Source organism: Triturus cristatus, chromosome 1_2 (genome assembly GCF_964204655.1).
Source record: "Triturus cristatus chromosome 1_2, aTriCri1.1, whole genome shotgun sequence".
In the NCBI taxonomy this organism is placed as follows: Eukaryota; Metazoa; Chordata; class Amphibia; order Caudata; family Salamandridae; genus Triturus; species Triturus cristatus.
The window spans coordinates 729,698,045-729,723,892 of record NC_140580.1 but is presented as its reverse complement, the minus strand read 5'-3'; the positions used below and the strand labels follow the sequence as shown (position 1 = coordinate 729,723,892).

The 25,848-nt window shown below is 48.9% G+C and overlaps 1 protein-coding gene across 2 annotated transcripts in view; it reads right to left on the bottom strand.

Moving 5' to 3' along the window:
* Window positions 1–25,848, bottom strand: part of VPS13D (vacuolar protein sorting 13 homolog D) — a 2,738,381-nt gene that overhangs the window by 1,735,674 nt on the left and 976,859 nt on the right. For both annotated transcript variants that reach the window (XM_085608633.1, XM_085608634.1), the window contains exon 33: window positions 19,481–19,636. In XM_085608633.1, the coding sequence (XP_085464759.1) occupies window positions 19,481–19,636 (156 nt within the window). The remainder of the gene's footprint in view (window positions 1–19,480; window positions 19,637–25,848) is intronic.

Below are 25,848 nucleotides of genomic sequence, written 5' to 3'. Positions count from 1 at the left end.
TCCGCCAGAGACCAGAGCCCTCTGATCTCCGCCTCCCCCATGTGGCCGCCCCATCCCAGAAGTGATGCATCGGTAACCACTGTTGGGGAAGGGAGAGGGATCTGCCATCGACCCAATCCTGGTTTGTTAGCCACCACTTCAATTGGTGTGCAGTGCCCTCCGAGATCTGGACGCAATCGGACGGGTTCCCCTGATGTTGTGCCCACTGGAACTTCGGGTCCCACTGCAGAGCCCGCATATGCCATCTGGCATGGTCAGCCTGACCGAAACCCGGGGTAGAGGCTGAAAGATGGGAATCATAGCCCGAATATCCCGGACTCGCTGTTCGGGAGTGTAGACCAGAAACTGTGTCGTGTCCAGAACCGCTACGATGAAGAGAAGCTTCTGAGAGGGAGTCAGGAGTGACTTCGGCACGTTGATGGAGAACCCCAGCGAATGCAGGAGGTCGGCTGCAGTCTGGAGGTGGGAGACAACAGCTTGGGGCGAGCCCACCTTCAACATCCAGTCATCGAAATAGGGAAAGACTGGAAACCCTGATCTGCGCAGATGAGCTGTGACCACCGCCATAACTTTCGTGAACACCGAGGGGCGCTGGTAAGGCCAAAGGGGAGCACAGTAAACTGAAAATGCTCGTGGCCTACCGTGAACCGCAGGTAATGCCGGTGGGCTAGCAGGACGGGGATGTGAAAACAAGCGTCTTGCAAGTCCAACGCTACCATCCAGTCTCCAGGGTCAAGGGCAGACAAGACCTGAGTGAGCGTCAACATTTTGAACTTCCTGAGATTCAAGATAGGACGCAGGCCTTTGTCCTTTTTGGGCACCAGAAAGTAGTGGGAATAGCAACCACGGACTATGTAACAAGCTCCCTCACGACCTATATTACTTTGATTTATGTGTGCAACATCAGATAAGGGCTACACAAGATTTATACAATTTAACACTTTAGTCATATGGTTTAATTATCATTTTTTTATTTAGAGATACATATAAAAGATTTTTTCCTTATTTTTTATAAATACAAAACCATAAAAATATTCATTTACATTTATATGCAATATTTTTTATACATATTTATACACTCATAACATTTAAGGTACAAATATAATGTATGGTTCCAGACCCCTACAAAGATATATTACCAGCTATCATCAATTCTCAAACTCACTCAATCACAACCAAAACACATTCACACATCATCAAATATCAACCACTCTTCATATCTGGACCATGGGGACACCTAGAACTAATTGGTCTCCACAGCCCTATTGAATGATCTGAATTCAACAGGGTTTATCAGAAGGTCGACGCGCATTTTGGTGGGTTGGAAACAGACGATGGAGAATGCCAAAATTAGCTGACAACCAAACAAGGGGTACAATGAGTTTATTTATACACCTACATATTGAAAGAGGCCACTGTTGTTGATGTTCAACTACTAGTTATTTCTCCAGACTCTATCCTATGTACTCTCAATGAATACTCCATATATGTGGGTTCTGTACTGATGAGTAATTTTCCTCGACGATGTGTATTCCATGGATTAATTGCTTTGTTGTTATATTTCAGATATGCGAAGGGTTCTTACTAGGGTCGTCACTTTATATCGACCTTCTCGGGGAATCCCCCCAGCAAGCAACCACGACCTACTTCTGGGACAGGAAAGAGCTTGATGGCTCCCTTGGCCATGAGTGCCGAAACTTCCTGTTGGAGAAGGGCCAGATGATCAACCGACATGCGATGGTACTGAGGTGGCATGGATGGAGGGTAAGTTTTGAAGGGGAGAGAGTAGCCCCTTCGGACTATTTGCAAAACCCACCAGTCCGACGTGATGGTGTGCCAGTGGGGGAGGTGATGGTGAATACTGCCGCCCACTGGCATGTGGTGGCCCTGGAACGTCGGACTAGGAGTGTTTGGAGGTGGCTGCAAAGGGGGCTGTGTAGACTGGCCCATCCACTGGCTCCCAGAACCACAGCGGTGGGTCCCACGTCCCCGGCTGCGCAGGGGCTGAACAGCTTGCGCTGGTCTGGGCGGGACGTGGTGGGGCACCTCTTCCATAGCCACGAAAGGGGCGAGAAGCAGACTACGCAGGGCGGTAGGTGGAGAGGCCCAAGGACCTGGCCTTAGCCCAAGAGTCCTTAAAGCGCTCCAGCGCGTTGTCTCCCTTGTCGCCGAAAAGGAGACGGCCATCAAAGGGCATGTCCATAAGAGCTGTCCAGTCGACCTCAACCAGGCATAGAGTCGAAGGGCTACCGACGTGGAAATCGTCCTGCCTAGTGAGTCGGCGGTATCCAGCCCACAGCAGATGATAAACTTTGCTACGTCTCTCCCTTCGGCAACTGCATGGGAGAGCACGGCCCGGGCATCCTCCGGGCACTGAGGCAGCACCTACGCCACTGTATCCCACACGGAGAGGGTGTAAGGGCCCAACAGACATGCAATGTTTACCGACCGCAGTCCCAAGCTGGAGGAACAAAACATCTTCTTCCCAAGATGGTCCAGGTTTTTGGATTCTCTATCAGGTGGTGCGGTAGGGAATGCGCCTTTGGACGTGGAGGCTTGGGCCACCAAGCTCTCAGGGGTAGGGTTTTGGGAGACGAAATTGGGGTCGCCCGGAGTAGGGGGGTGGCGTCGGGCAATCATCCGATCCACAGGAGTCCCTGTGTTGGGCCTGGACCAGCTGCCCAAAAGGATGTCAGTGAGGGCTTCATTAAACGGTAGCAGGGGCTCCGAGGAGCTCGCCACCGGTTGAAGCACCTCTGTCAGGAGGTTAGTCCTGACTGCCACCGTAGGTAGCTCGAGGTTGAGAGCCTCGGGCTGCCCTACGCAACACCACGGCGTAAGACGCTCCCTCCTCAGTAGCCACAGTACTAGGAGACAACATGACAAGGTCTGGTCATGTATCCAGACCACTGGCTTCTTCCAGTTCCTCTCGCCAGTCCGCTTCAAAGCCTAACGGGTCAGTCGGAGGGTCTCCAGACCCCTCCCAGTCCTCTTCACCCTCCTCTGGCTGCCAATCTGGTCTCAAAGAGCCAGGGAAGAACAGGGGCACAAATGTACCTGTTGGCGCCGGATCGGCAACGGTCGAGGCCGGTCCGGCTCCGTGTCTAACACGAGTTTGAGGCCAGGGTCGACGCCGGCTGGGAACACAACCAGCGTCACCTGCGGACATGGTGCCAGTGGATTTGGCGCGGGGAGGGAGGTGTAATGAGGTCGACCGGCGCCGACAAATCCAGGCCTGGATCCAAGGGGACCCTGCTGTGCCGGAGCCACCGGTGTTGAAGGCCCAGGGCCCCCAGCTGAGTCTGCGGGGCCCGAAGGTGCACCGGCGTAGTCGGGCTGCCCAGAGATGGCATGCATCGCTTCGTAAAATTGATGAAGCTGGGCAGGGGTCGCTCAGGGTCCCGGGAAGGGAGGGAAACCCGGAGTCGACCCTTCGGGCTCCCCACGTGGAGCGTGGGAGGGGCACCACCCGCATCCCTTGTCACATCGCCCAACGGACGTGGAGAAGTCGAAGAGCGACAATGCTTCTTCGACTTCTTGTGCTTCCACTTACCTGACCCTGAGAGTGAAGACTTGGAAGAAGAATGATGATGACTCTCCGACCGGGACCTTTAACGGAGTCGAGCCGACTGCCAGGCCTCGAGAAGATTTCAGGACCGCTCCCGCAAAGACTTCGGATTCATGGTCCTGCAGTTGGAGCACAACTTGGGGTCATGGTTGCGCTTCAAGCAAAACAGGCACATGCAGTGCGGATCCGTCACCGACATCAGTCGGCTACAGGAACCGCATGCCTTGAAGCCGGGCATCCCTGAAGTGCACCAGGAGTCGAAGACTCGAAAATGGTGTCGACAAAAGTCGGCAAAATAGTCAGTCAAAAAGTGACTGGAGGTACCGCTCTTTCCGGATCTGCTCTGACTGGTGCGGAAAAAGAAAGAACTGACGTCAGCGCGCGAGGGCTGCATCTATGTAGCTACTGCAACGTCATCCCGGTGACCACGACGAACGCGGAGCCGAATGACGCCACCTTTCGACACGCAGGGGTACTGCTGATAAAAAACTTTTCGGATCCACTCTGACGCCGGGGGGTAATTCTAAGGAATCTATAACTAACTGTTCAGATTAGCCTGCTTAAGGGAAGGTCTGATGTCTTCAAGGACAGCAGGAAGGCCCTGGCCCACAGATTCCCAAAGAGCATGGGAATAGTGGTCCAGCAGGGCTAGCTGAAGAGAACATTCACTTGCCAAAGCCCTCTATGCACTTAGATTCATAGATCAGCGGAGTAGTGGGGAATTCTTTTGGGATGATCCTACTGGTGAATGCCTGCAATACTAAGGGTTCTGGAATTGGATGCCAAGTTAGAAAAGCTGGATCCCTTGGGAGCATGACGATGGCACTAGGCAATTTCACGACTGACAGGGGGTCCGGAGCAAGGCTTCACCCATGCCCCCATTAGGGCCTCATTAGAAGGAGCAGAGGCTCAGTGTGAGTCTGGCCCAACAGAAAAACCTCAGTCAAGACATTAGTTTTTACCTCCATAGTTGGTAACTGGAGGTCTACCACCTCTGCTACCCTTCGCATTACCAAAACAAAGTGTCCAGCCCACTAGCATAATCCAAATCCTCATAACAACTGTCATCAGTGTGAGGGGGCTTCAACTCACCCCCGTCAGCATACTGGAAATTATCCGTATCTGTGTGAAAGAGATTATGCAGAACCGGTGCTAAGCCATGAGGGAAAGGAAATGCATCAGAATCCGATGGATTGCCATAAGGTTGGTGCTTGGAGGGATAGGGGCCTGGCCTTAGCCGAGATAAGTTCAGCCCGTAATCAGAAAAAACATAGGCAATGCATAGTTTTACAGCATAATTGGTGTTGGCATCACCATCGATGGTCGAGGGTCCAGTGTGGATGTTGGCATCGAGACCAAAGTCGGCACCGGAGCGCCTGGTACCAAGGGAGCGCCCAGTCGCCGGCTTGTCCCTGTTGGATGTCCTAGGCATTTCTTGTGGCCAGAAGACACATCAGAGGGAGCTGGAAGAGTGCAAAATATATGCAATATGGTGTCACGTAACTGTTCTATTTGCTGCATTTGAGTAATAACAATAGCCTACCATCCCACAGTAAGGGTGGCAATACCAGGTGAAGAGGAACAAACAGGCAACAGTTTGCCTCAAATCGTGGTTACTGGGACGACTACACCCATGAAAATGGTTTTGACAATACCCAGGACAGAAAATATTACAATGATGATTTTGATCTTGATGCTGCGACAGGGTTATCCTTTAACTAGGAAAGCCGAGGGCAGGGTGAGGGACTAGTACAACTACCAGGGAATCAAAGAGGTCCCTATGTGGATGTGACCTTAGCAGGTTCCACAAACAAGTCCTGGTGGACACCGGGGCCACCAAAAGTTCAGTCTCCAAAGATTTGGTTACTAGGACACCCCTGTCTGGACATAATAATGTTTTGGTGGGTTTTTCTGGAACACCGGTCGTCAGCCCCATCTCTCGCCATTTGCCCCTGACAATAGGTCAGTTCACAGTTGACTCTGATTGTGGCGAGAACTTATTAGGGTTAGATATGTTAAAATAATTACATGCTAGAATATATTGTTCCCCCGATGGAGTGTACATTACCATGGTTCCTGATGTATTAACAGACAGTGTCTTTCTAAAGATTCACCACTACCCCCAGAATTTGACTCTGTGCCACCTAACTTGTGAGCGTCTGGTGATACTGATGTGGGTGTACTACACATACCCCCAGTCTCTATTCAGGTTAAGGAGAACGCCATTCTCCCTCGCATTCCCTAGTATAAATTACCCTAAGATGGTGAACAGGCTCTGCTTAAAATACATGATCTGATTCAAAAGTGAGTTGTAGAAGAAACATGCGATAACATATGTAACAGTGCCATTTTGCCGTTAGTCAAAAGATTGCCCCCATTCCTCCTCTGATACCGCTGCAGTATATCATTTTGTTATTGATTTGCGTTAATAAAATAGTAGTTCCCCAGTTTCCAGTGGTTCATGACATCACAATGCTCCTCACTAAGGGGCCGATTACAATGGTGGCGGACTTAAGTCCGACCGCCATCGTAGCGGGACCGCCCGCCTGTAATGCGGTGGTCCCGCACCCCAGATCACGATGCGACCGCCACCGCGGCGGTCACGTCCAGCAATGTAACATTGCGGTGGGTGCTGCTGGCTGCAGCACCCACCACAATGTTAAATGGTCATGTTGTGCATTTACATACACAACGTGGCAGGCACCGCGCGGTGCCTGCCACCTTGTGCCTGGAAATGTAGGGGGGTACCATGGGCACCACCCCAGTGCACAAATGGCCCCCCAACACTGAGGGGGGGCCGCAACGGGCCTCCAGAATCCAGCCTCCGCCAGCCTTTCCATGGCTGACGCCAGCATTGTGATCAGCCGGGCGGTGCCTCAAAGGCACTGCCCCCATAACCCCGGCCTTATCTGCTCCACCAGGCATACGTTACGATTGCCTGTGGCAGAAGCGTGGCTGGTGGGCTTTGCACCCGCCATGCTTGCGGAACAATTCCCCCGCCATCTTGATGTGGCGGGGGGGAAATGAGCATGCAGATGCCGGCCGGACCGCCACCGCAGGCCCGGCGGTGGCGGTCCCTCCGCCATCGTAATGAGCCTCTTTGATACCTCTACTGCTAAATATATCTCAGTCCCGTCCCATCTCTCTTATTAACACCGAGCTTAAGATCTTCGCCTCTGTCCTGGCCAACCGCATAAGACCACACCTGGCTAGTCTGGTTCATCTGGATCAATGCGGCCATATGCCTCTCCGAGGGACTAGGCACTATCTCAGACATCTTGCTCTTGCGAACCGGCACTTGCTGTCCCCTATTTGTCTATCCTTCTTGCAGATTTTGAAAAGGTTTTCGACTCGGTCAACTGGGGTTATTTAGAGGCAGTGTTGGAGCAGATGGGCTTCGGAATCTCTTTTCGCAACCTGGTGAGGACGCTGTATTGTTGCCCCCGGGCGCTCTATCTCGTCCCTTCCCCATTAGAAGAGGTATGAGGCAGGGGAGCCCCCTCCCGCCGTTCCTATTTGCTTTGGCAATGGAGCCCCTTGCTGCTTACCTTATTCGATTTGACCACTCTCTCACTGGATGGAGGTGGCCCGATTTGGGGAGGATAAGATCGCGCTCAATGCAGATGATGTGCTGCTGTTTCTGGCGGACCCGGCCCGATCGGGACCCAGATGCCTTCGGGCCCTGGACCTTCTTTGAGCACACCTCCGGCCTTCGGTTAAACCCGGCCAAGTCTGTGTTTTGGTTCCCCTTCACTTGTCATGTGAATGCTTTGACTGGCAGTCGACGATCCCCCTTCGGCGGCAGTCCTTCAAGTATTTGGGGTTCTGGGAGGCTCTTCTGCCCGACCTTGCTTGGTCACTTAACGTCACCCCACTGGTTAGGCGGGTCCGCGCTGATCTCCTTAAATGGTGTACACTACCCCTAAACCCTCTAGGCAGGATAGCCCTTTTCAAAATGATGATTCTACCTCGCTTTCTCTACATGCTTCAAAATACACATCTTTCTTTCGCTAGGTTCTGGTTCTGTGAGATGGACGACTTGGCCACTACGTTTTTATGGGGAGGACGGAGGCCCAAACTAGCCCTGGCCCAGTGCCGAATCCCGCCCTTTGATGGAGGTCTTGGGATGACGAGCCTATATCTTTATTGCTTAGCGACCTGGCTCCTTACGGTGCACGATTGTATTGGTTTAACAGCGGCTGGTCCGACCCGGCGTACCGTCTGGAACTCCACACCCTAGGCTTTCCCACTATCCAGGGGATGCTGTACAGAGGCGCTGTTCCTCAAGCTCTCCCTGAGGTCACACGCGGAGTGCTCCTGGCCTGGTGGGCTTCCCTGCGTCATACCCGCTGGTCGGGCTAGGTGACCCGGTATACCCCCTTGTGGTGCGGCACCAGGCTCCGGGAGGTTGCTTCTCTTCTGGGATTCCGGCCCTGGGACCTCATTGGGATTTCCCTGCTGGGCGATGTCTGAAGTGGTACTCATATACGCTGCTTTCAGGATTTGCAGGCCCGACACTCCCTCCATTCCTCCCAGTTTTTCCGATATTTGCAGCTACGCCAAGCCCTCCGCTCCTATATATCGGACGGCACCTCTTTGACCGAGTATAGTCCACCCGAAGCTTAGGTCATGACTGGCGATCTGGGAAGGGGAGGGATCTCCCGTATTTATCATTCCCTCACAAACACCCCCAATCCCCACTCTCAAATCCGGGACAAGTGGGAGGGTTGGCTCGGGACCCTGGAAGACGCCGACTGGAGAGACCCCTTGATGGCTCCTAAAATAACTGAGGTCTCGGCAAGGCTTCGGCTAGTTCAATATACTTCTTACATGCTGCCTATCTCACACCACTGCGTCTTAACCGTGCGGAGCTTCGACCTGAGGCCCTCTGCCCCCGCTGTCTTCACTACCAGGAAGACTTCTATCATACGGTATGGCTTTGCCCTGCGATACAGGGTTATTGGGAATCCGTAACGGGGAGCTCACGGAGGTCTTGGGCTGGAAGGTTCCTCTTGATCCTACATACGTTCTCCTGGGCATCACCGAGGGGCTGGATGGCAACAGGGCTGAGAAGCTTTTCCTTAACACAACACTAGCAGTAGCCAAGAGAGACATTGCAGCTCACTGGCTGAATTCTACCCCACCTACATTGGCGTGCTGGCGCAGCGTGGAAGACTGTGTGCCGTGCAGGAAAGGCCTCTTTATGTGGCCTGGGGTTGTCCTACGAAATTTCGTCGAATGTGGGGCAAGTGGGTGGGGGTGATAGAAGACTAATTTGGACTGCTACACTATCTAGATTGGGAGTGGGTATGCCGATATTGGCCCTATGTTCATCTACCTTTATGCCAATGTGATATGTTTGTGCCTTGGTCGTGCCTTTTACGATGTACTTTTGTATGGTGCTGTTTTCTTTGTTGCAACCAAAATCAATAAAAATTGGTTATCAAAAAACATATATATATCTCAGTCATTGATTTGAAAAATGCATTCTTCAGCATACCTATCCATGAAGATAGTAGAAACCTCTTTGGATTCTAACTGGCTGGTAAAGGTTTTCACTTCTGTAGAGCACCACAGGGTATACAGAGAGTTCCAGCATTTACACTCAGGCCTTAAAGAATCAGTTAGACTCATTGATCCTCCCTGCTGGTAATGTAATGTTACAGTATGTGGATGATCCTCTGACACTGAACAGGGTTGTAAAGACAGCCCCATAGCATTGCTTTTGCATCTGGTCAATCATGGACACAAAGTCTCTCTCTTCAAGTTTCAGTATTGTCAACAGGAGTTCTCCTATTTAGGTCACCTCCTGTCAAAGAAGTGTAGAAGGGTAACACCAGAATGCATTTCTACTATAGATAAAATGCCACTCCCAAAAACTTAGAAGGACGTACGTGCCTTCATAGGTATTACTTCTTACTGTCGCCAGTGCATTCCTAATTGCTCTCTTTTGATTAAACTTTTGCTTGCACTAACAACAAAAAATGTATGTGAACCTTTGCCTTGAACACTTGACCGTCAGCAGTCTTTTGCAGACCAGACAAAAATGAAACGCATGTTTGTAGCAGGTCCAGTTAGGTGGTTCCCGGAAAATGCCATGTTTGAAAATACAATTGAAAGTGTTAAGGAAATACAGAGTAAGGCCACCTTAGAGGAATTGGCCATATAGAAAGAGCGTACTGCACGAATGAATGATGAAGGATAATGGATTGATTTGTCAGGAAAGCAAAGGTGGATGTAGTCAAATGCATATGTTCTACCAGTGGTTACCATGGCTCATGGTTCAGGACATATTAGCGCATAAGGGATTTGTAAATTGTTGACCCCAGTTTGGCACAAAGACAACATTTCCAAAACAGCTTAACACTTGGTGAAGACTTGCATGATTTGTTTGATGCACAATCCAGGGAAAGGTACACCTACACCCTCTGGGAATTTTGCCCCTCCAGAATTCCCCTTTAAGGTCCTCCAGATGGACTTCATTGAGTTAGAACGATGTAACAACTTGAAGCATGTACTAGTGGTTGTGTGCAAATTTGGTAACTGGGTTGAGGCCTACCCTGACAATACGGCTACTACAACCGCAAAATGCTCCTAAAGGAATTCTTTCCGTGGTTCGAAATGCCAAGGGTCATCTGGTCAGACAACGGCTCTCATTTTAATGGAAAAGTGATAAGGTCTGTGAGGGTCTGCATATCAAACAGACGTTCCATGCAGCCAACCACGCTCAGTCGGCTGGCTTGGTGGAACGCTATAATGGGGTCCTCAAAGTAAAGTTAGCAAAGATACCAGAATCCGTAGGGATAAAATTGCCAGACGCCCTTCCCTTAGTACTGCTATCCGTTAGAACAACAGCACACTCTAAGACAGGATTGTCTCCCCATGAGGTTGTGTTTGGACGCCCAGCAAATGTATGGGGAGTCCCTAGACCAAGAAAGTTCTCTGAAATAGACTATCAAATGTTGAGTGATTTCCTAGAACAGTTAACCGAAAGTCTACGTTGTATCCACCTACAGGTCAAAGATTCCTTGCCTCCTAAGCCAGAAGGACCAGGCCATTGCATCAAGCCGGGTGACTTCGCCCTCATCTGGGGAAAAAGAAGCCTTGAGTCTCACTGGAAGGGTCCTGAGCAAGTCCTCTTGTCCACCCAAACAGCTGTGAAGGTTGCTGGCAGGAAGAATTGGATACATGACAGCCATTGCAAGAGGATTCCCTTGCCCTACGACCAGTGGGTAAAGGAGGGAATAGGAGATTTGGAATGTGAGAAAGTACCTAGGTTTGAGCCTTTTAGTGACGCTAAATTGATTTGGACAGAAACTGAGCAAGAAAATGGTGATGTTCTGAACTAGGCTGTCCCACCAGAAATAAGAGCAATTGAGGAGCCTCTGTTCTCTGATCATACGGTGCCTGGAGCAGCCAGGTACAGCTTACGTCCTCGGCTGGGGACCAATGAAGGAAAGGAGAAAAAAGATTAGGGATGGACTGCTCAAGGTAGGAAAGTACACACTTGAATATCAGTACCAACGTGAGTGAAAATGTCTGTAAATTAAGACATTTTTGATAGGTAAGAATATTGTCACAGGTATACCAACTGTATCAGCGAGGGAGTTAGTTTAGAAAAGCATCTAGGACGGAGCAGGCTCCAACTGCCAAGTGCTCAAGAGTGCCAACTGATGGACAATAAGACCCTATACCAGTGAGGCATACACTGGAAACACTGCCTTCTGATTATTTCCCTTGTTTAAGTTTTCTATTTTATCATGCATCCTTTTGGCAGGCCAATCAAAGTGGAGGAGCAGCAATTTGTACCCTCACCACAATATGGGGTTTGGTCCAGACAGAGCACAATTACATATATCATTGTTCCTTTAATGATGGTAGTACCTCTGTATGGCATATCATGGTTTTTAGAGGATAAAAATTCAACATCAATAATTGATAGGGAAGACTAGGTCTCCCAGAGATGCAATAGCAGAGCTGATACAGACAATATCTTTGTGACTACCCACAGGAGGTTTTTTGGGAAGGGATCTGCCTGTTAGCCTATTAGGTCTGTCACTAATTTGTGGACCGCTTACCCATTGTCTTTGGTTAATTATACCTACAAACGACCATTACAGTTTAGAGAGGTAAAAGGAAGGTTTGGATTTGGTTATCCTGGACCATGCCTGTGCCACCGGAATTCGCAGGGTAAGGGTTATCCAGGCTGCCACAATAACACGTATTATGATAATTTTTATATGGAGGAAAAGAATATAACGCGGAGGGTTGGCATTATAAGCAATTTTCAGTGCCTACGAGAGCTGGTTACTATGCAGGCTGCTATCCCATAGAGAACTTTACTGATACCGACTTATATGTGAACTGTACGGGCACTATCCTTCATAAGGCAACAGTGTCCTTAGTCAATAAGTCGGATCCTACTACTGCTGGGATGAATTCTAGATATAGTGCAGTGAGCTACGGCGGGAAATGTATGCCCATCTGGGGTTTTTCTTCCTGTCCAATGGGACCTATTGAACAAGTTACTTACCTTCGGTAACGATGTATCTGTAAGAAACATTAGTTAGTTAGATTCCTCACCTTAGAATATCCCCAGGCGTCAGACTGGATCCGGAAGATTTTTCGTCAGCAATACCCCTTGCGCGTCGCTAGGCGTCGTCTGCGGCTCCGCGTCCGTCGTCGGCGTCGTGCGCCGGGATGACGTCGTCGGAGTACTTAGACGCCGCCCTCGCGCGCTGACGTCAGTTCTTGTACATAGCCTTCCGCGCCAGGAACGCAGAGCCATGCAAAGACCGACACTGGTGCCAAAAATAAAATCTAGGGGCCTGAAAAGGATAACCTTAACCCTAGATGTCAGTTCGCAGAACGGGGAGGATGGGAGGGTCGGTGAGGAATCTAACTAACTAATGTTTCTTACAGATACATCGTTACCGAAGGTAAGTAACTTGTTCATCTGAAAGAAACACGTTAGTTAGATTCCTCACCTTAGAATAGATACCCAAGCAATTCCATCCCGGTGGTGGGTCTGCGAACCAAGATCACACCAGAAAGTCCTGGAGGACAGAACGGCCAAAGAAGCCATCCCTCCGGACTTGGCTGTCAAGGCAATAATGCCTGGCAAACGTGTGTAGCGAAGCCCACGTCGCCGCCTGACAGATGTCCTGCAAAGGGACACCCCGTCCCAAAGCAGTAGTAGCCGCTGTGGCCCGAGTAGAATGGGCGCGCAGCCCAACAGGAGGGTCTTTTTTAGCCAAGGAATAGCAAAGTTTTATACACAAAACGACCCACCGAGAGATGGTTCGTTTGTGCACAGCTTTCCCCTTCTTAGCGCCCACGTACCCAACAAAAAGCTGGTCGTCCACCCGGAACTGTTTTGTGCGGTCCAGATAAAAGGAGAGCGCACGTTTTGGGTCCAGACGGTGGAGCCTCTCTTCCTCTTTGGAAGGATGCGGAGGCGGAAAGAAGGTGGGCAAGGTGACAGACTGCCCAAGGTGAAAAGGAGTCACCACTTTAGGAAGAAAGGAGGGACGAGGCCGAAGGACAACCTTGTCCGGATGAACAGACAGAAAAGGAGGCTTTGAAGATAAAGCCTGGAGCTCACTCACCCGTCTAGCCGAGGTGATGGCTACCAGAAAAGCAGTCTTAAGAGTCAAAAGACGAAGAGGGCAATTGTGAAGAGGCTCGAAGGGAGCGCACATCAGGAATGTCAAGTCCCACTGAGGCATTACAAAAGGGACAGGAGGGAACGTATGTGTAATGCCTTTGAGAAAGCGTGTAACCACAGGGGACTTGAAAAGAGAAGGCTGATCAGGAAGCCGCAAGAAGGCGGAGATGGCAGCAAGATAACCTTTCAGGGTGCCCAGGGCAGAGCCCTGCTGGGCCAGAGAAAGAAGGAAGAGGAGAACCTCAGAAAGAGGGGCGGAAAGGGGATCCACAGCCTTTGCAGTGCACCATGCCACAAATTTGTTCCACCGGCAGGCGTATACCGACTTTGTGGAGGGACGCCTGGCTGCCAGAATGATATCACAGACTTCAGGAGGCAAGTCAAATGGCATCAACTGCCGCCGCTCAATCTCCACGCATGGAGGTGGAGGCTGGACAGGTTCGGGTGGAGGACCGTCCCCTGCTGCTGCGACAGAAGATCCTCCCGAAGGGGCAGACATATCGGGGGATCGGTCAACAGACTGAGTAGCTCGGGATACCAGTATCTTCGTGCCCAATCCGGAGCCACCAAGATGACTTGGGCCCGGTCGTGCCTGATCTTCTTCAGCACTCTGGGCAGAAGTGGTATAGGCGGAAAGGCGTACAACAGACCGCAACTCCACTCGTGACGAAAAGCGTCGCCGAGCGAGTGCCGCCTTGGAAATTCCAACGCGCAGAACTGCTGACATTGCGCGTTCTCTGCGGTGGCGAATAGATCTAACCAAGGCTCTCCCCACTGCTGAAAGAGGACTTGCGCCACTTCGGAGTTCAGACGCCATTCGTGATCCATCATGCACCGGCGGCTGAGTTCGTCTGCTCTGGCGTTCAGAGAGCCCGCCAGATGTTGAACCACCAGGGTGACGCTCTGGTGTTCCAGCCATGTCCAGAGGCGCAGAGCCTCCTGACAAAGGGTCCACGACCCCACCCCGCCCTGTTTGTTGCAGTACCACATGGCGGTGGTGTTGTCCGTGAACACCTGCACGACACTTCCCCTGACAGAGGGAAGGAAGGCTTTCAGTGCAAGCCGGATCGCTCTCAACTCCAACAGGTTGATGTGGAGACGAGACTCCGCCGGAGACCAGAGGCCTCTGATCTCCGCCTCTCCCATATGGCCACCCCATCCCAGGAGGGACGCATCCGTCACTACGACATGCTCTGGTTGGGGAAGGGAGAGGCTCTTGCCCTTGACCCACTCGCGGTCCGTGAGCCACCACTGCAACTGCTGTGCAGTGCCCTCCGAGATCAAGACATGGTCGGACAGGTTGCCGTGATGCTGGGCCCACTGAAACTTCAGGTCCCACTGCAGAGCCCGCATGCGCCGCCTGGCGTGATGCACTAGTAGGATGCAGGAAGCCATCAGCCCCAGAAGCCGCAACACTAGCCTGACCGAAACCCGGGATAGAGGCCGAAAGATGGGAATCAGGGCCCGTATATCCCGGACCCGCTGTTCCGGTGGATGGACCCGGAACTGCGCCGAATCGAGAACCGCTCCGATGAAGAGGAGCTTCTGAGAGGGACTCAAGTGTGACTTCGGCACGTTGATGGAAAACCCCAGCAAATGCAGGAGATCCGCCGTAGTCTGGAGGTGGGAGACGACTGCCTGGGGCGAGCCCGCCTTCAACAACCAGTCGTCGAGATAGGGGAAGACTGGAACCCCTGATCTGCGCAGATGAGCTGCGACCACCGCCATCACTTTCGTGAACACCCGAGGGGCACTGGTGAGGCCGAAGGGGAGCACGGTAAACTGAAAGTGCTCTTGGCCCACCGTGAACCGCAGGTAACGCCGGTGGGCCGGCAGGACGGGGATATGGAAATATGCGTCCTGCAAGTCCAACGCTACCATCCAGTCTCCAGGGTCTAGGGCAGCTAAAACCTGAGCCAACGTGAGCATCTTGAACCTTTCCTTTCGGAGGAAGGCATTGACGTTCCGGAGGTCCAAGATAGGGCGTAGGCCCCCTTTGCCCTTCTTGGGAACCAGAAAGTAGTGGGAATAACAACCACGACCTACTTCTGGACTCGGAACGCGCTCGACGGCCCCCTTGGCCAAGAGAGCCGAAACTTCCTCGCGGAGAAGATGCAAATGATCCCCCGAGATACGGTGGTGCTGCGGTGGCATGGCTGGAGGGGTCGTCTCGAAGGGGAGGGAGTAGCCCCTTCGGACGATTTGCAGCACCCACCTGTCCGATGTTATGGACCGCCAGTGGAGCAGGTGATGGCGAACTCTGCCGCCCACTGGCGTGGTATGGGCCTGAAAGCTCGGACTAGGAGGGCTTTGAGGCAGATGCTGCAGGGGTGGAAGTGGGCTGACCACGTCGGCCTCCATTTCCGCCACGGCGGAAGCCACGTCCGCGACCGCGCGCAGGTTGGTTCTGCGGCTGGTGGCTCTGCGGACGTGAGGAGGCGCCCCTTCCTTGGCCACGAAAGGGGCGAAAAGCGGAGGTGTGCGCCCGCGGAGCCGAGAGGCCCAAGGACTTGGCCGTAGCCCGGGAGTCCTTAAAGCGGTTCAGCGCACTGTCCGCCTTCTCACCAAACAGGCGAGTGCCATCAAAGGGCATGTCCATGAGGGTGGTCTGGACATCCCCGGAAAATGACGTGGACCGCATCCAGGCGTGGCGGCGGAGCGCCACCGTGGTCGAAATCGCCCGACCCAGCGAGTCCGTGGTGTCAAGCCCACATCGTATGGCGTGCCGTGCTGCATCCCTCCCATCGGCCAAAGCCTGGGTAAGACGCGTCCGGACCTCCTCCGGACACAGGGGCAGCACGTCCTCCACCGTATCCCACAGGGAATGGGAATAACGGTCCAAGAGACAGGCGGTATTTAAGGACCGCAGGCCCAAACTAAGGGACGAAAACAGTTTCTTGCCAAACTGCTCGAGTCTCTTGGAATCCCGATCCGGCGGAGCGGTCGGGAAGGAGGATTGGGAGGTAGAGGCCTGGATAACCAGACTCTCGGGGGTGGGGTGTTGGGACAGGAAACTGGGGTCGCCCGGAGCAGGGCGGTGGCGCCTGGCAACGTTCCTATCCACAGGAGGAACTGTGGAGGGCTTGGACCAGGTGCCCTGCAGAACGTCAGTGAGGGCCTCGTTGAACGGCAGCAGAGGCTCAGTGGAGCTTGCTGAGGTTTGAAGCACCTCAGTGAGGATGTTAGTCCTCACAGCCACGGCAGGCAACTCGAGCCCAAGGGCCTCGGCCGCCTTGCGCAGCACCACAGAAAATGCTGCACCCTCCTCCGAAGCCACGGTCGGAGAAGTGAATCCAGTGTCTGGCGAGGTGTCCAGCCCACTGGCCTCCCCCAGTTCATCTGCCCAGTCCTGAGAAAGCTGTGACTGAACAGCCAGAGGGTCCTCGAACCCCTCCCAGTCGCCCCCTCCTTCCGATTCCTGATAAACAGGAGGAATGATCGGAACCGGACTGTAGAGATGGTAGGACTCAAGCGGCGTCGGATGCGGCGTCGGCGGACGCCGTGCCGGCGTCGGGTCCGGATGAGGGCTAAACTGGGGTGTCGGCGTCACAGGCGTCGGCGGCGCCGGTGACGGCGTCGGTGGTTCAGGCGTCGGCGCCGGTGGAGGAGTGACTAGGTCAACCGGCGTCGACTGGGGCCCAGGCAAGGGCCCCGCGGGGACCTGCGGCGTCGAGACCGGAGTCGTCGACGGCGCCGGGGCCGGAGCCGCCGGCACGCGAGGTCGCCCAGTCGAGTCCGCGGGGCCCGAAGGCGCGCCAGCGGGCGTCGACGGCGGGGCCAGGCTCCTCATGGCCGAGAGGAAGGCACTGATCTCCGCCGGCGCCGCGTCAGCCCCAGGGACCGGAAGGTATGGGGGCGGACGCGGCACCTGCGGCTCCGCCGGAGCCGCGGGGGTGGAACCACCCTGACCCTCGGCCGAGTCGCGCGACCGGCGAGGGGAGTCCGAAGAGCGATGTCGCCTCTTGGACTTCTTTGAGCGTTTGGACTTACCCGACGACTTGGAGCCGGACGAACGATGGCGTCGGCTAGGGCTCCGCGAGCGATCCTTGGACCTCCTCCTGGACCGGGATCGCGCACGACGCGGAGCCGAGTGGCGAAGCTCGAGAAGCTTGCGGGACCGCTCCCGCCTAGCCTTCGAAGTCAGGGCCTGACAGTCGTTGCACGACTCCGCGTCGTGGTCGGGGCCTAAGCAGTAGAGGCACCGGCGGTGGTGATCGGTCACCGACATCAGTCGATGACAATCCTCGCAAGCCTTGAACCCAGGCATCCTACCGGCACCAGATGTCGACAGACAAGGATCAAAAATGATCAAAAAAGATTTAGTCAAAAAAGACTAAAAGGGGTAGCTCTCCCGGATCTGCGCTTACTGGCGCGGAAAAAAGAAGAACTGACGTCAGCGCGCGAGGGCGGCGTCTAAGTACTCCGACGACGTCATCCCGGCGCACGACGCCGACGACGGACGCGGAGCCGCAGACGACGCCTAGCGACGCGCAAGGGGTATTGCTGACGAAAAATCTTCCGGATCCAGTCTGACGCCTGGGGATATTCTAAGGTGAGGAATCTAACTAACGTGTTTCTTTCAGATCAAATGTATACAATCGCGCTGGGGATGTGGCTTTAGGGATGGTACTGCCTTTAGGAGTTCCCTGTAAAAACACCGAACTAAGGGTAAGATGGGTGAAAATAACATTGACAAAGGAGTTCTGTGAAGGGGTAACTGATTTGGAGATAAACAACTATAGTAATGGTATAACGTTTGGGTATATCCTGTCTTCCATATTCACTCTAGGTGGCACGGCAATGGCCAGAGAATACTTTGGGTCCAAATTACAAATACTATGCAATACCACCGTAGCAGCACTCACAGACATCATAGCTCAATTGTAAAGCATGCGTGTTTATTCAGAGCAGACTAGGTATGCAGTGGATTTCATGCTGGCTAAGAGCGCAGAGGGGTGAGTGCCATTGTCGGCGACCACTGTGTGATGGGTACAGAAAATTTGGAGAAGAACATTACTGAACATATTATGGAGATTGTGGACAATTTGAAGGGAATGGAAAGTGATGATTGGAGTTGGTCTTTCCTTGGCGACTGGGGTTGGATACTAAAAGAAATTATTTACTTTGTGGCAATCCTGATATTCTGTTGCATACTCATTCAATGTCTTCCTTTGATATGCACTTCATGTTCCTCTATTTGTGCATCACTTAGACCACCTCCGATATCAATCCATGAGCAAAATAAGCAATTGATGCAGCAGAAAGAGATGAAGGCTATAATGCTAATAGACACAGGGGTCCTAGCAGATGAAGATGATGTTCTCGAGCAAGTTCCTCCTGTAATGTATCAACTGTCCAATGCTATTATTGACATCTCCCCTCCTGTTGCACCTACACCTTTACCATATGTTCCAATAAATGTTTTTGCTGTAACTCATTATGATAGCATGGAAAAGGTATATGATGATGCTCGTACTGTACCTTTATTTGTGTATATGATGTCATAAAAGGATTAGTAGCAAAGGTTTTAGCTAATGCTAAAAGGAGGGTTTGTTAAACTGAAATTGCTTTTATTAAATGTGTTAGCATTAGCTACGCCATTTTAGATGTTTCAACTGTACCATTTTAGACACTCCGTCCATTTCATCTCCTTTCTCTATCTTAGGTTTGCTAAACAACTTTGTAAGTTTCCTTTTCCTGCAGGTGGCTTGGTTTCTGAGAAATGTGTGCGTGAGACCTGTAACGTCTTGGAAAGTTCTAATCTCTCTGACCTTGTCTTGTGTCTGCAAATTTCCGTTGTGCACGGCATTTCAGTTACGCAGAGCATATGGGTGGGAGGAAGTGTCTGGGCTTGTTTTTGCATAACCAGTTGTATTTGGTTGATCTTAACTCCGAGTGCCACATATCCTGTCTTTGTCCTGAAAACGTATAAGAAGCCTTCTGCGATGTCTGAAGGGTGCGCACTCTGGCACACTTTCTATCTGAGACTGTGTAGACTTGAACCACTTTGAAGTGCTAAATAAATACTGCCTGTGTATCTTCACCGACTGGGTTGACTCCTTTCTGTATGCAGTGGACGTGAGTGGTGAATTCGATACCAGAGGGAGGAGAATCATATTTTGATCACACAAACATCACCTAAAATTGGGGGGAAAATCTACATATACTTTGAAACGATCAAGATTTGATGAAGGACAATATAACAAATTAAAGTCAATCCCAACTAAAGTGCAGTGCATTATTACCTCAAGTAAAGGAGGGAAATCTTCACTGTTAAATGCATCCATAAGCCCAGAACTGCTTTTGTAGGAAGAATTCCCTACAAGGTCTACTTGAACATGTACAGGATCAATGATGGACAGAGCAGTATCTTGTTCATTTCCCAGCCGACATGAAAAGACCTAATTAGAAGAGATAAAATAAATAATTTTTCAACTGCTTTAATGAGTACAAAACCCAGAAAAGAATGAATATGAGAAACATGACGGGGAGGTAGCCAGCTTACAGTATGATAACAGAAAAATCATCCTCCCTGGAGAAAATGAAGAAGCAACAAAACATAAGACTAAACTAAATTTATGAAAAACAGAATCTCAAAGAAGAAATATGTGGAAGGTATAATTACTAGCTTTGTGCTAGTGCACCTTAGCATTATTTATTATTTACTCAAAATAGTAATTTAATGATATCAATGGACATGTGACATAGAAGAAGGCACTTTCGACATTCAGTAGATCAACCAGATAAGCATCACATGTAAACTCCCAACTCTGGAATATTTCATATTAATCATAAAAGAGGCTGGTACCATTTCAGACAGTGTTGTTGTTTTTTGGGTGCTTCTTTCGCACTTCTCCACATAACATCCTTTATGGCTATTTATAACCATTTTCTATCTAGCCTTCTACTAAAAAAAGTGGGGTCAGAAATGGGTTAACTGAATCAAAGAGACAAGGATGAGGTGAATCTATACTGCTAATTTGAACATCAAATCCAACAAGGCAGATATGATAAAAATGTTCCTTTTTATTACTTCTTTCAGAGCAAAGATTGGAAAAACCAATAGGTCTCCCCTATGTGACCTATTGACTTTGCCAACTGTTTCAGAAATGCTGTACATTCCTGATGCTGTGCAGCACTGCTACAGAGTAAACCAAAAAAGAAAAAAGCTATGTCGCAGCCACGCTCGCCATTTTGTAGACGTGCATACCACACATTTGTGCACATACAAGAATAGTGTGAATTTAAAAAAAGATTTTTTTAAGCGGATGGGAGGAGAAACACAGAGGGTAGTGGTGGAAGCAATAAATAGGGTGGCGGAAGTGACGCAAAAGGCGGGGCAAAAGTACATGTACATGTCCAAGAGACAACAAAATGGAGTGCAGGAGAAAGAGAGAGAAGCACATGGGCAAGAGAGAGCAAAATGGAGTGGGAGGAGGAGCATACATGCTTGAAAGCAAAGCAGGGGAGCATACGAGGGTAAGTGCAACACAGAGGGTGCTGAGGTAAAAGCAAATGGGCAAGAGGGAGCAACACGAAGCGCTGCGAAGGGTGGAAGAGAAATACACAAGGGAGACAACTGTAAAAACATGCACTCTCATTGAGTGCTTAAGAAAATAGAAAACACAGGGCCTGAACAGTAAGCAGTGGAAGAGCACAAGTAATGCTGCCATGCTTCAGGGGTGGTAAAAACAAGAACAGGAAGGAAAGCCCACACAATCTAATGAACAAAATGCAAGTAAATGAGACTGACAACTAATGGTATGCAATGGGCGGGATATAATCCTACTGTCAGCTCACGTCCGGTCTTTTAACAAAAAGACAGCTTCCGCTGGTCGGTAGGCGAGACATAAACATGTAATGCACTGAAAAACCAAATTGTAGATATTTACTTTAAATACAGGATGTCCATAAGTGATGTAAATAAAAGCAACAACAAAAAAATCATGAAGTCTAGGCCCTGAACAAGTGTCATGCGCAAAGCAGCAGTTGCAAACAATCTTTGAAAGTGGCCAGGTGTAAAAACCCACCAGAACCACACACTGGTTCTTCCACCTGGAGGTGAAATCGTTCACCGGAAGAATCCCGAACCTAGTTTTTAGGTAGAGTGATCTATCAAGGGGTTTCTCTATCAAGTCGAAGAGCGATTCTAACCACACACTGCAAATTACCAAGTTTGACTTCTGTACTACTGGTCAGAGGCATCGCTCCTTGCAAAAAAGGTTTAAAAAATATCTCCAAATAGTGTGAAAGCTACTGTTACATTTTGCTTTCATATGCTCAGTATAATTTCTTTCTCCATTTATTCAGTCTGGAACATGGAACACAGTACCTGCGTTGTACGTTTGATGTTCCATGTGCCAGGGTCGACAGTTGAACAGTGCATCTGGGATTTGTATTTGTGCTGTGCCTCCTTATTGCATCTAGAATAAATGTATCCATTTTTCTATACATTTCGTTATCTTTATTCAACAAATTTGGCGACGAGTGGAAGAAGGCTCTACATACCACGTTCCTGAGGCACAGGTCAAGTAGAGTTTTCTGGACCTGATTTCGTCTTCAAGACGGGAAGCCTTCGGATGCGAGTTACCTGCTTCACTTGCTAAATCGATTGGTGGAAATACCGTCTTTCAACGCTTTATTGACAAGATCTTATGGATCTTCTACTATTTTCGGCAGTTTCTTTGTTCCGAGGACGACGTCACCTGGCCAACGGAGTTGCTTAGATACCAGTGGTGACGCTTTTCACTACGCTCTTCTCGCGTCACATCACCTTGCCAACGGGGTTGCTTGAACACCCAGAGTGACGTTTTGCCCTACGCTCTTCTCACGCCTGCTCTGTGGCTTTTCATTGGCTGCGTCATACGTCATTACGATATCAGCCATTTTAAGCTGGAACACGAACTTCTAACAACATCGGAAAGAGATTCTCCGTCATATGGTAAACTTTGTTTGGAACGACAACAGTAGTGACTTTGCTGCCGCTTTAAATTCCGTAATCTGCACATATTTGGTGGTACATCTACAGATACTTTACTATAATTATTATACTTAACTTATTAGAGACAACTTCACGACCGCTGCTGCACTTTTCTGTGTTTTAGTCTAGCGCTTCATTTCTGGGCAGTTTTACATGCTTGGTGGTAGTGTGGGAGACTTTCCTGTGTTCTACTGTTATCTTCAATCTAACAGCATATACCCAGTGACTAATTACTCAAATAAAATAAGGGGCAACAACAAAACGTACAGGTTATTACAGTGACAAACTATATTCAGGTGCTTGTGAAAATATAAGAACAGTTAATTTTTTTTCAGGATACTCTCGTACTGTGATTATCATTTTGTATAGTATGTACTTTTGAAAGTGTTACAGTACTTATATTGTATTATAGGACATCTTCTAAGGAGTATTAGCCGATTCTGGTCAATGGCAGACACACTTGGATTACTAATGTTCTAATGTGACCACCTTCTAAATTTTTACAATCAAAGGGAGAACCACCTATCCCGTGGACAAGATGGAAGGAGGAATTTTGTACGTTTCTTAAAGCCATAGATGGTGAGCGTATGTCCGCTGAAAGGAAAAAAAATATTTTCCTCCATTCTTTAGGTTCAGAAGGCCAACTTGTGTACAAAACTCTTCCTCCAGTTAGATCTGGAGGTGACTATAATGTTTACGATGAAGCTGGTCTACGTATAGAAGGCAGATCTAAACCTACCACTAGTGTAGCACTCAACAGGTTCAAATTTTACACCAGAGCTCAAGATGAAAATGAAAGTTTTGATCAATTTGTTACAGCTCTTCGTGCAATGTCCCTACATTGTAATTTTGGTTTGATGACAGACGAAATGATTAGGGATCAAATAATCGTTCATGTTAAAAGTAAGAAGGTACAAGAGCAGTTGTGGATTTTAGGTGATCCCAGTTTGGAATTGGCCATTAGTACAGCCAAGGCCTTAGAACAATCTGATAAATGGATTAAATCCCTCAATAAGGATACCAAACCCAGTACAAATAGTGAGGTTGGTGTAGTTAGTCCTAGTACCTCTAAATCTGTTTCCAATTACAAAAGTAACAACAGATCTAAACAGTTCTATTGTTACAGATGTGGTAATCCTGATCATATTGCGTCCTTTCCACATTGTCCTGCAATGGGTAAGGAATGCAATAAATGTGGACACAATGGACATTTTTCTAAAATGTGTAAAAATTTACTTAAATTCAGCTTACAAAAAAATCCTCAATCGTCTTCTTCTACTCCAAATAAAGGTAAAGTTGCTTATGTTTCTCACAATAATTCTGTTGAGGATCAGTATCAAGGGGATATAGAGTCTGGCATTGTGGTTTCCATTCAAAACAATTTTGAAGACCCTGAGCTTGATACTATCTCTTCGCCCAAGTGTATTGTTTACATCATGGAAAGAGAGTTGGAACTTATGGCAGATTCTGGTTCCCCTTGGACTATAATTACTATGGATTATTGCACAAAATGCCTAGGAGGGTTGATTGATTGTGATTCTCTCTGCAAACCAGATATTATTGCGTTCAATTTTGATGGTTCCAAGATTGATTTTATAGGGTTCATGGTTGTACCTATTAACTTTAAAGGCAACTCCGCAGTCATCAAACTATATATAGCTTTCAAAGGTGTAAATGTTTTAGGTTGGCGTGACCAAGCTAAGTTAGGTATTGTTTTAAATCCAAGAAATAAGGAACCAGTTTCAGTACTTGCATTATCCGTATCTGGAGCAGAAATTACGGATTTATATCCTCAAGTATTTTCGGATAAATTGGGTAAACTTGAAGGTTTTAGTCATAGGAGTAAAGTCAAGTCAAATGCTGTTCCTGTGAAACAAAAATTAAGGGGTGTTCCTATTAGTGTTAGAGCAGAACTGAAAGACATCTTAGACTCTATGGTTAAAGATGATATCATTGAAGAGATCGAGTCATCTGAATGGGTTTCTCCGATCGTTTTGGCTCGTAAACCTGACAACAGTATTCAGCTTTGTATTGATTTGAGGGCATTAAATGCAAATTTGATTACTGATTGTCATCCTCTTCCCAATATCAATGAAATGATATGTATGTTAGATGATGCTTGTATTTTCTCTACTCTTGACCTTCGGTCTGCTTACCACCAAATTGAGCTCACCAGTGATTCCAAACATTTCACGGCATTTATCACACCCCATGGATTGCTTCAGTTTAAAAGAATGCCTTTTGGCTTAGCTTCAGCAGCATCTGTGTTTCAAAAAGCGATGTATCATATTTTCAAGGATGTCAACATGTTTGTTAAGTGTTTCCAAGATGATATTCTTATTTTCTCAAAAAATGTAGATGAACATTTTCATCACTTAAAAGAGGTATGTTCTAGATTGAGTATATCTGGCCTACCACTTAAAGCTTCCAAGTGTAAATTTTTTTGCAAATCAGTTGAATATCTAGGACATACTCTTTCTGGTGAAGGTGTTGTGCCCAAAAAAGCTTTGGTTGATGCAATCATAAATGCTCCAGCTCTTGACAATAAGGAAAAACTCCTTTCGTTCGCTGGTTTATGCGAGTATTATAGTAAATTCATACAGAATTTCGCTACTAAAATGGAGCCTCTCAGAGAGTTAACCAGGAAATCTTCTGAATTTGTTTGGTCTGAGGTACAAGAAATGGCATTCAGAGATATTAAACGAGAGATTATCAATGCACCCACTCTTAAATCCTTTTGTCTTAATAAAAGGTGCATCATCACTGTGGATGCCAGTCTTTATAGACTGGGTGGCGTTCTTAGCCAATGTTCTGGGAGAGATGAGTGGTGTGTAGCCTTCGCTTCTAGAACTCTTTTTAAAACAGAAAGGAGATATGCAGTAATTGAGAGCGAATTGCTAGCATGTATCTGGGCTATTGAACATTTTCGAAATTATATTTGCTGAAGTAGATTCATTCTCAGGACTGATCATAAGCCTCTTGTGGGAATCTTATCCCCTGGAGGTGGTTGGAATTCTACTGCCCGCATAGCCCGTCTCACCTCTCGTTTACAAGAATATGACTTTGAGGTTGTATATGTTCCGGGCAGGAGTAATGTCACTGCCGATTTTCTATCTAGATTACCATGCTCTGGGGAACGTATCTCCCTAGTGACACAAGATGCGGATATCATTACCACTGTAAAAGATTTTGTTTCCAATGAATTTATGAACATGTCTGAGAGTGAGTGGTCAAGGGAAATGAAAGATGATGTTCTGTGTCAACAGATTTTTGAGTACATAAGAAAAGGTTGGCCCAAGGAAAAGTTTGTCTATGATGAAATTGCTCCGTTTTGTCACATATCTTCTGAGATTGAAGAAGAAGGTGGCTTACTTTTCAAAGGTGGGAAAATTATTCCTCCTGTTAAGATGCAAATAAAGATGTTGTCACTTTCACACCAGGGACATTTGGGTATGTCGTCAATGAAACGACTTATTAGGGCTAATTTTTGGTGGCCTGGACTTGACAAGATGGTAGAGAAAACAGTCAGGGAGTGTCCAGAATGTATTAGTAGTGACAAAATGCTCCAAATTTCTTCTGCTCCTCTCAATCCTATCACTTGGCCTGCTTATCCTTGACAGAAAGTGGCTTTTG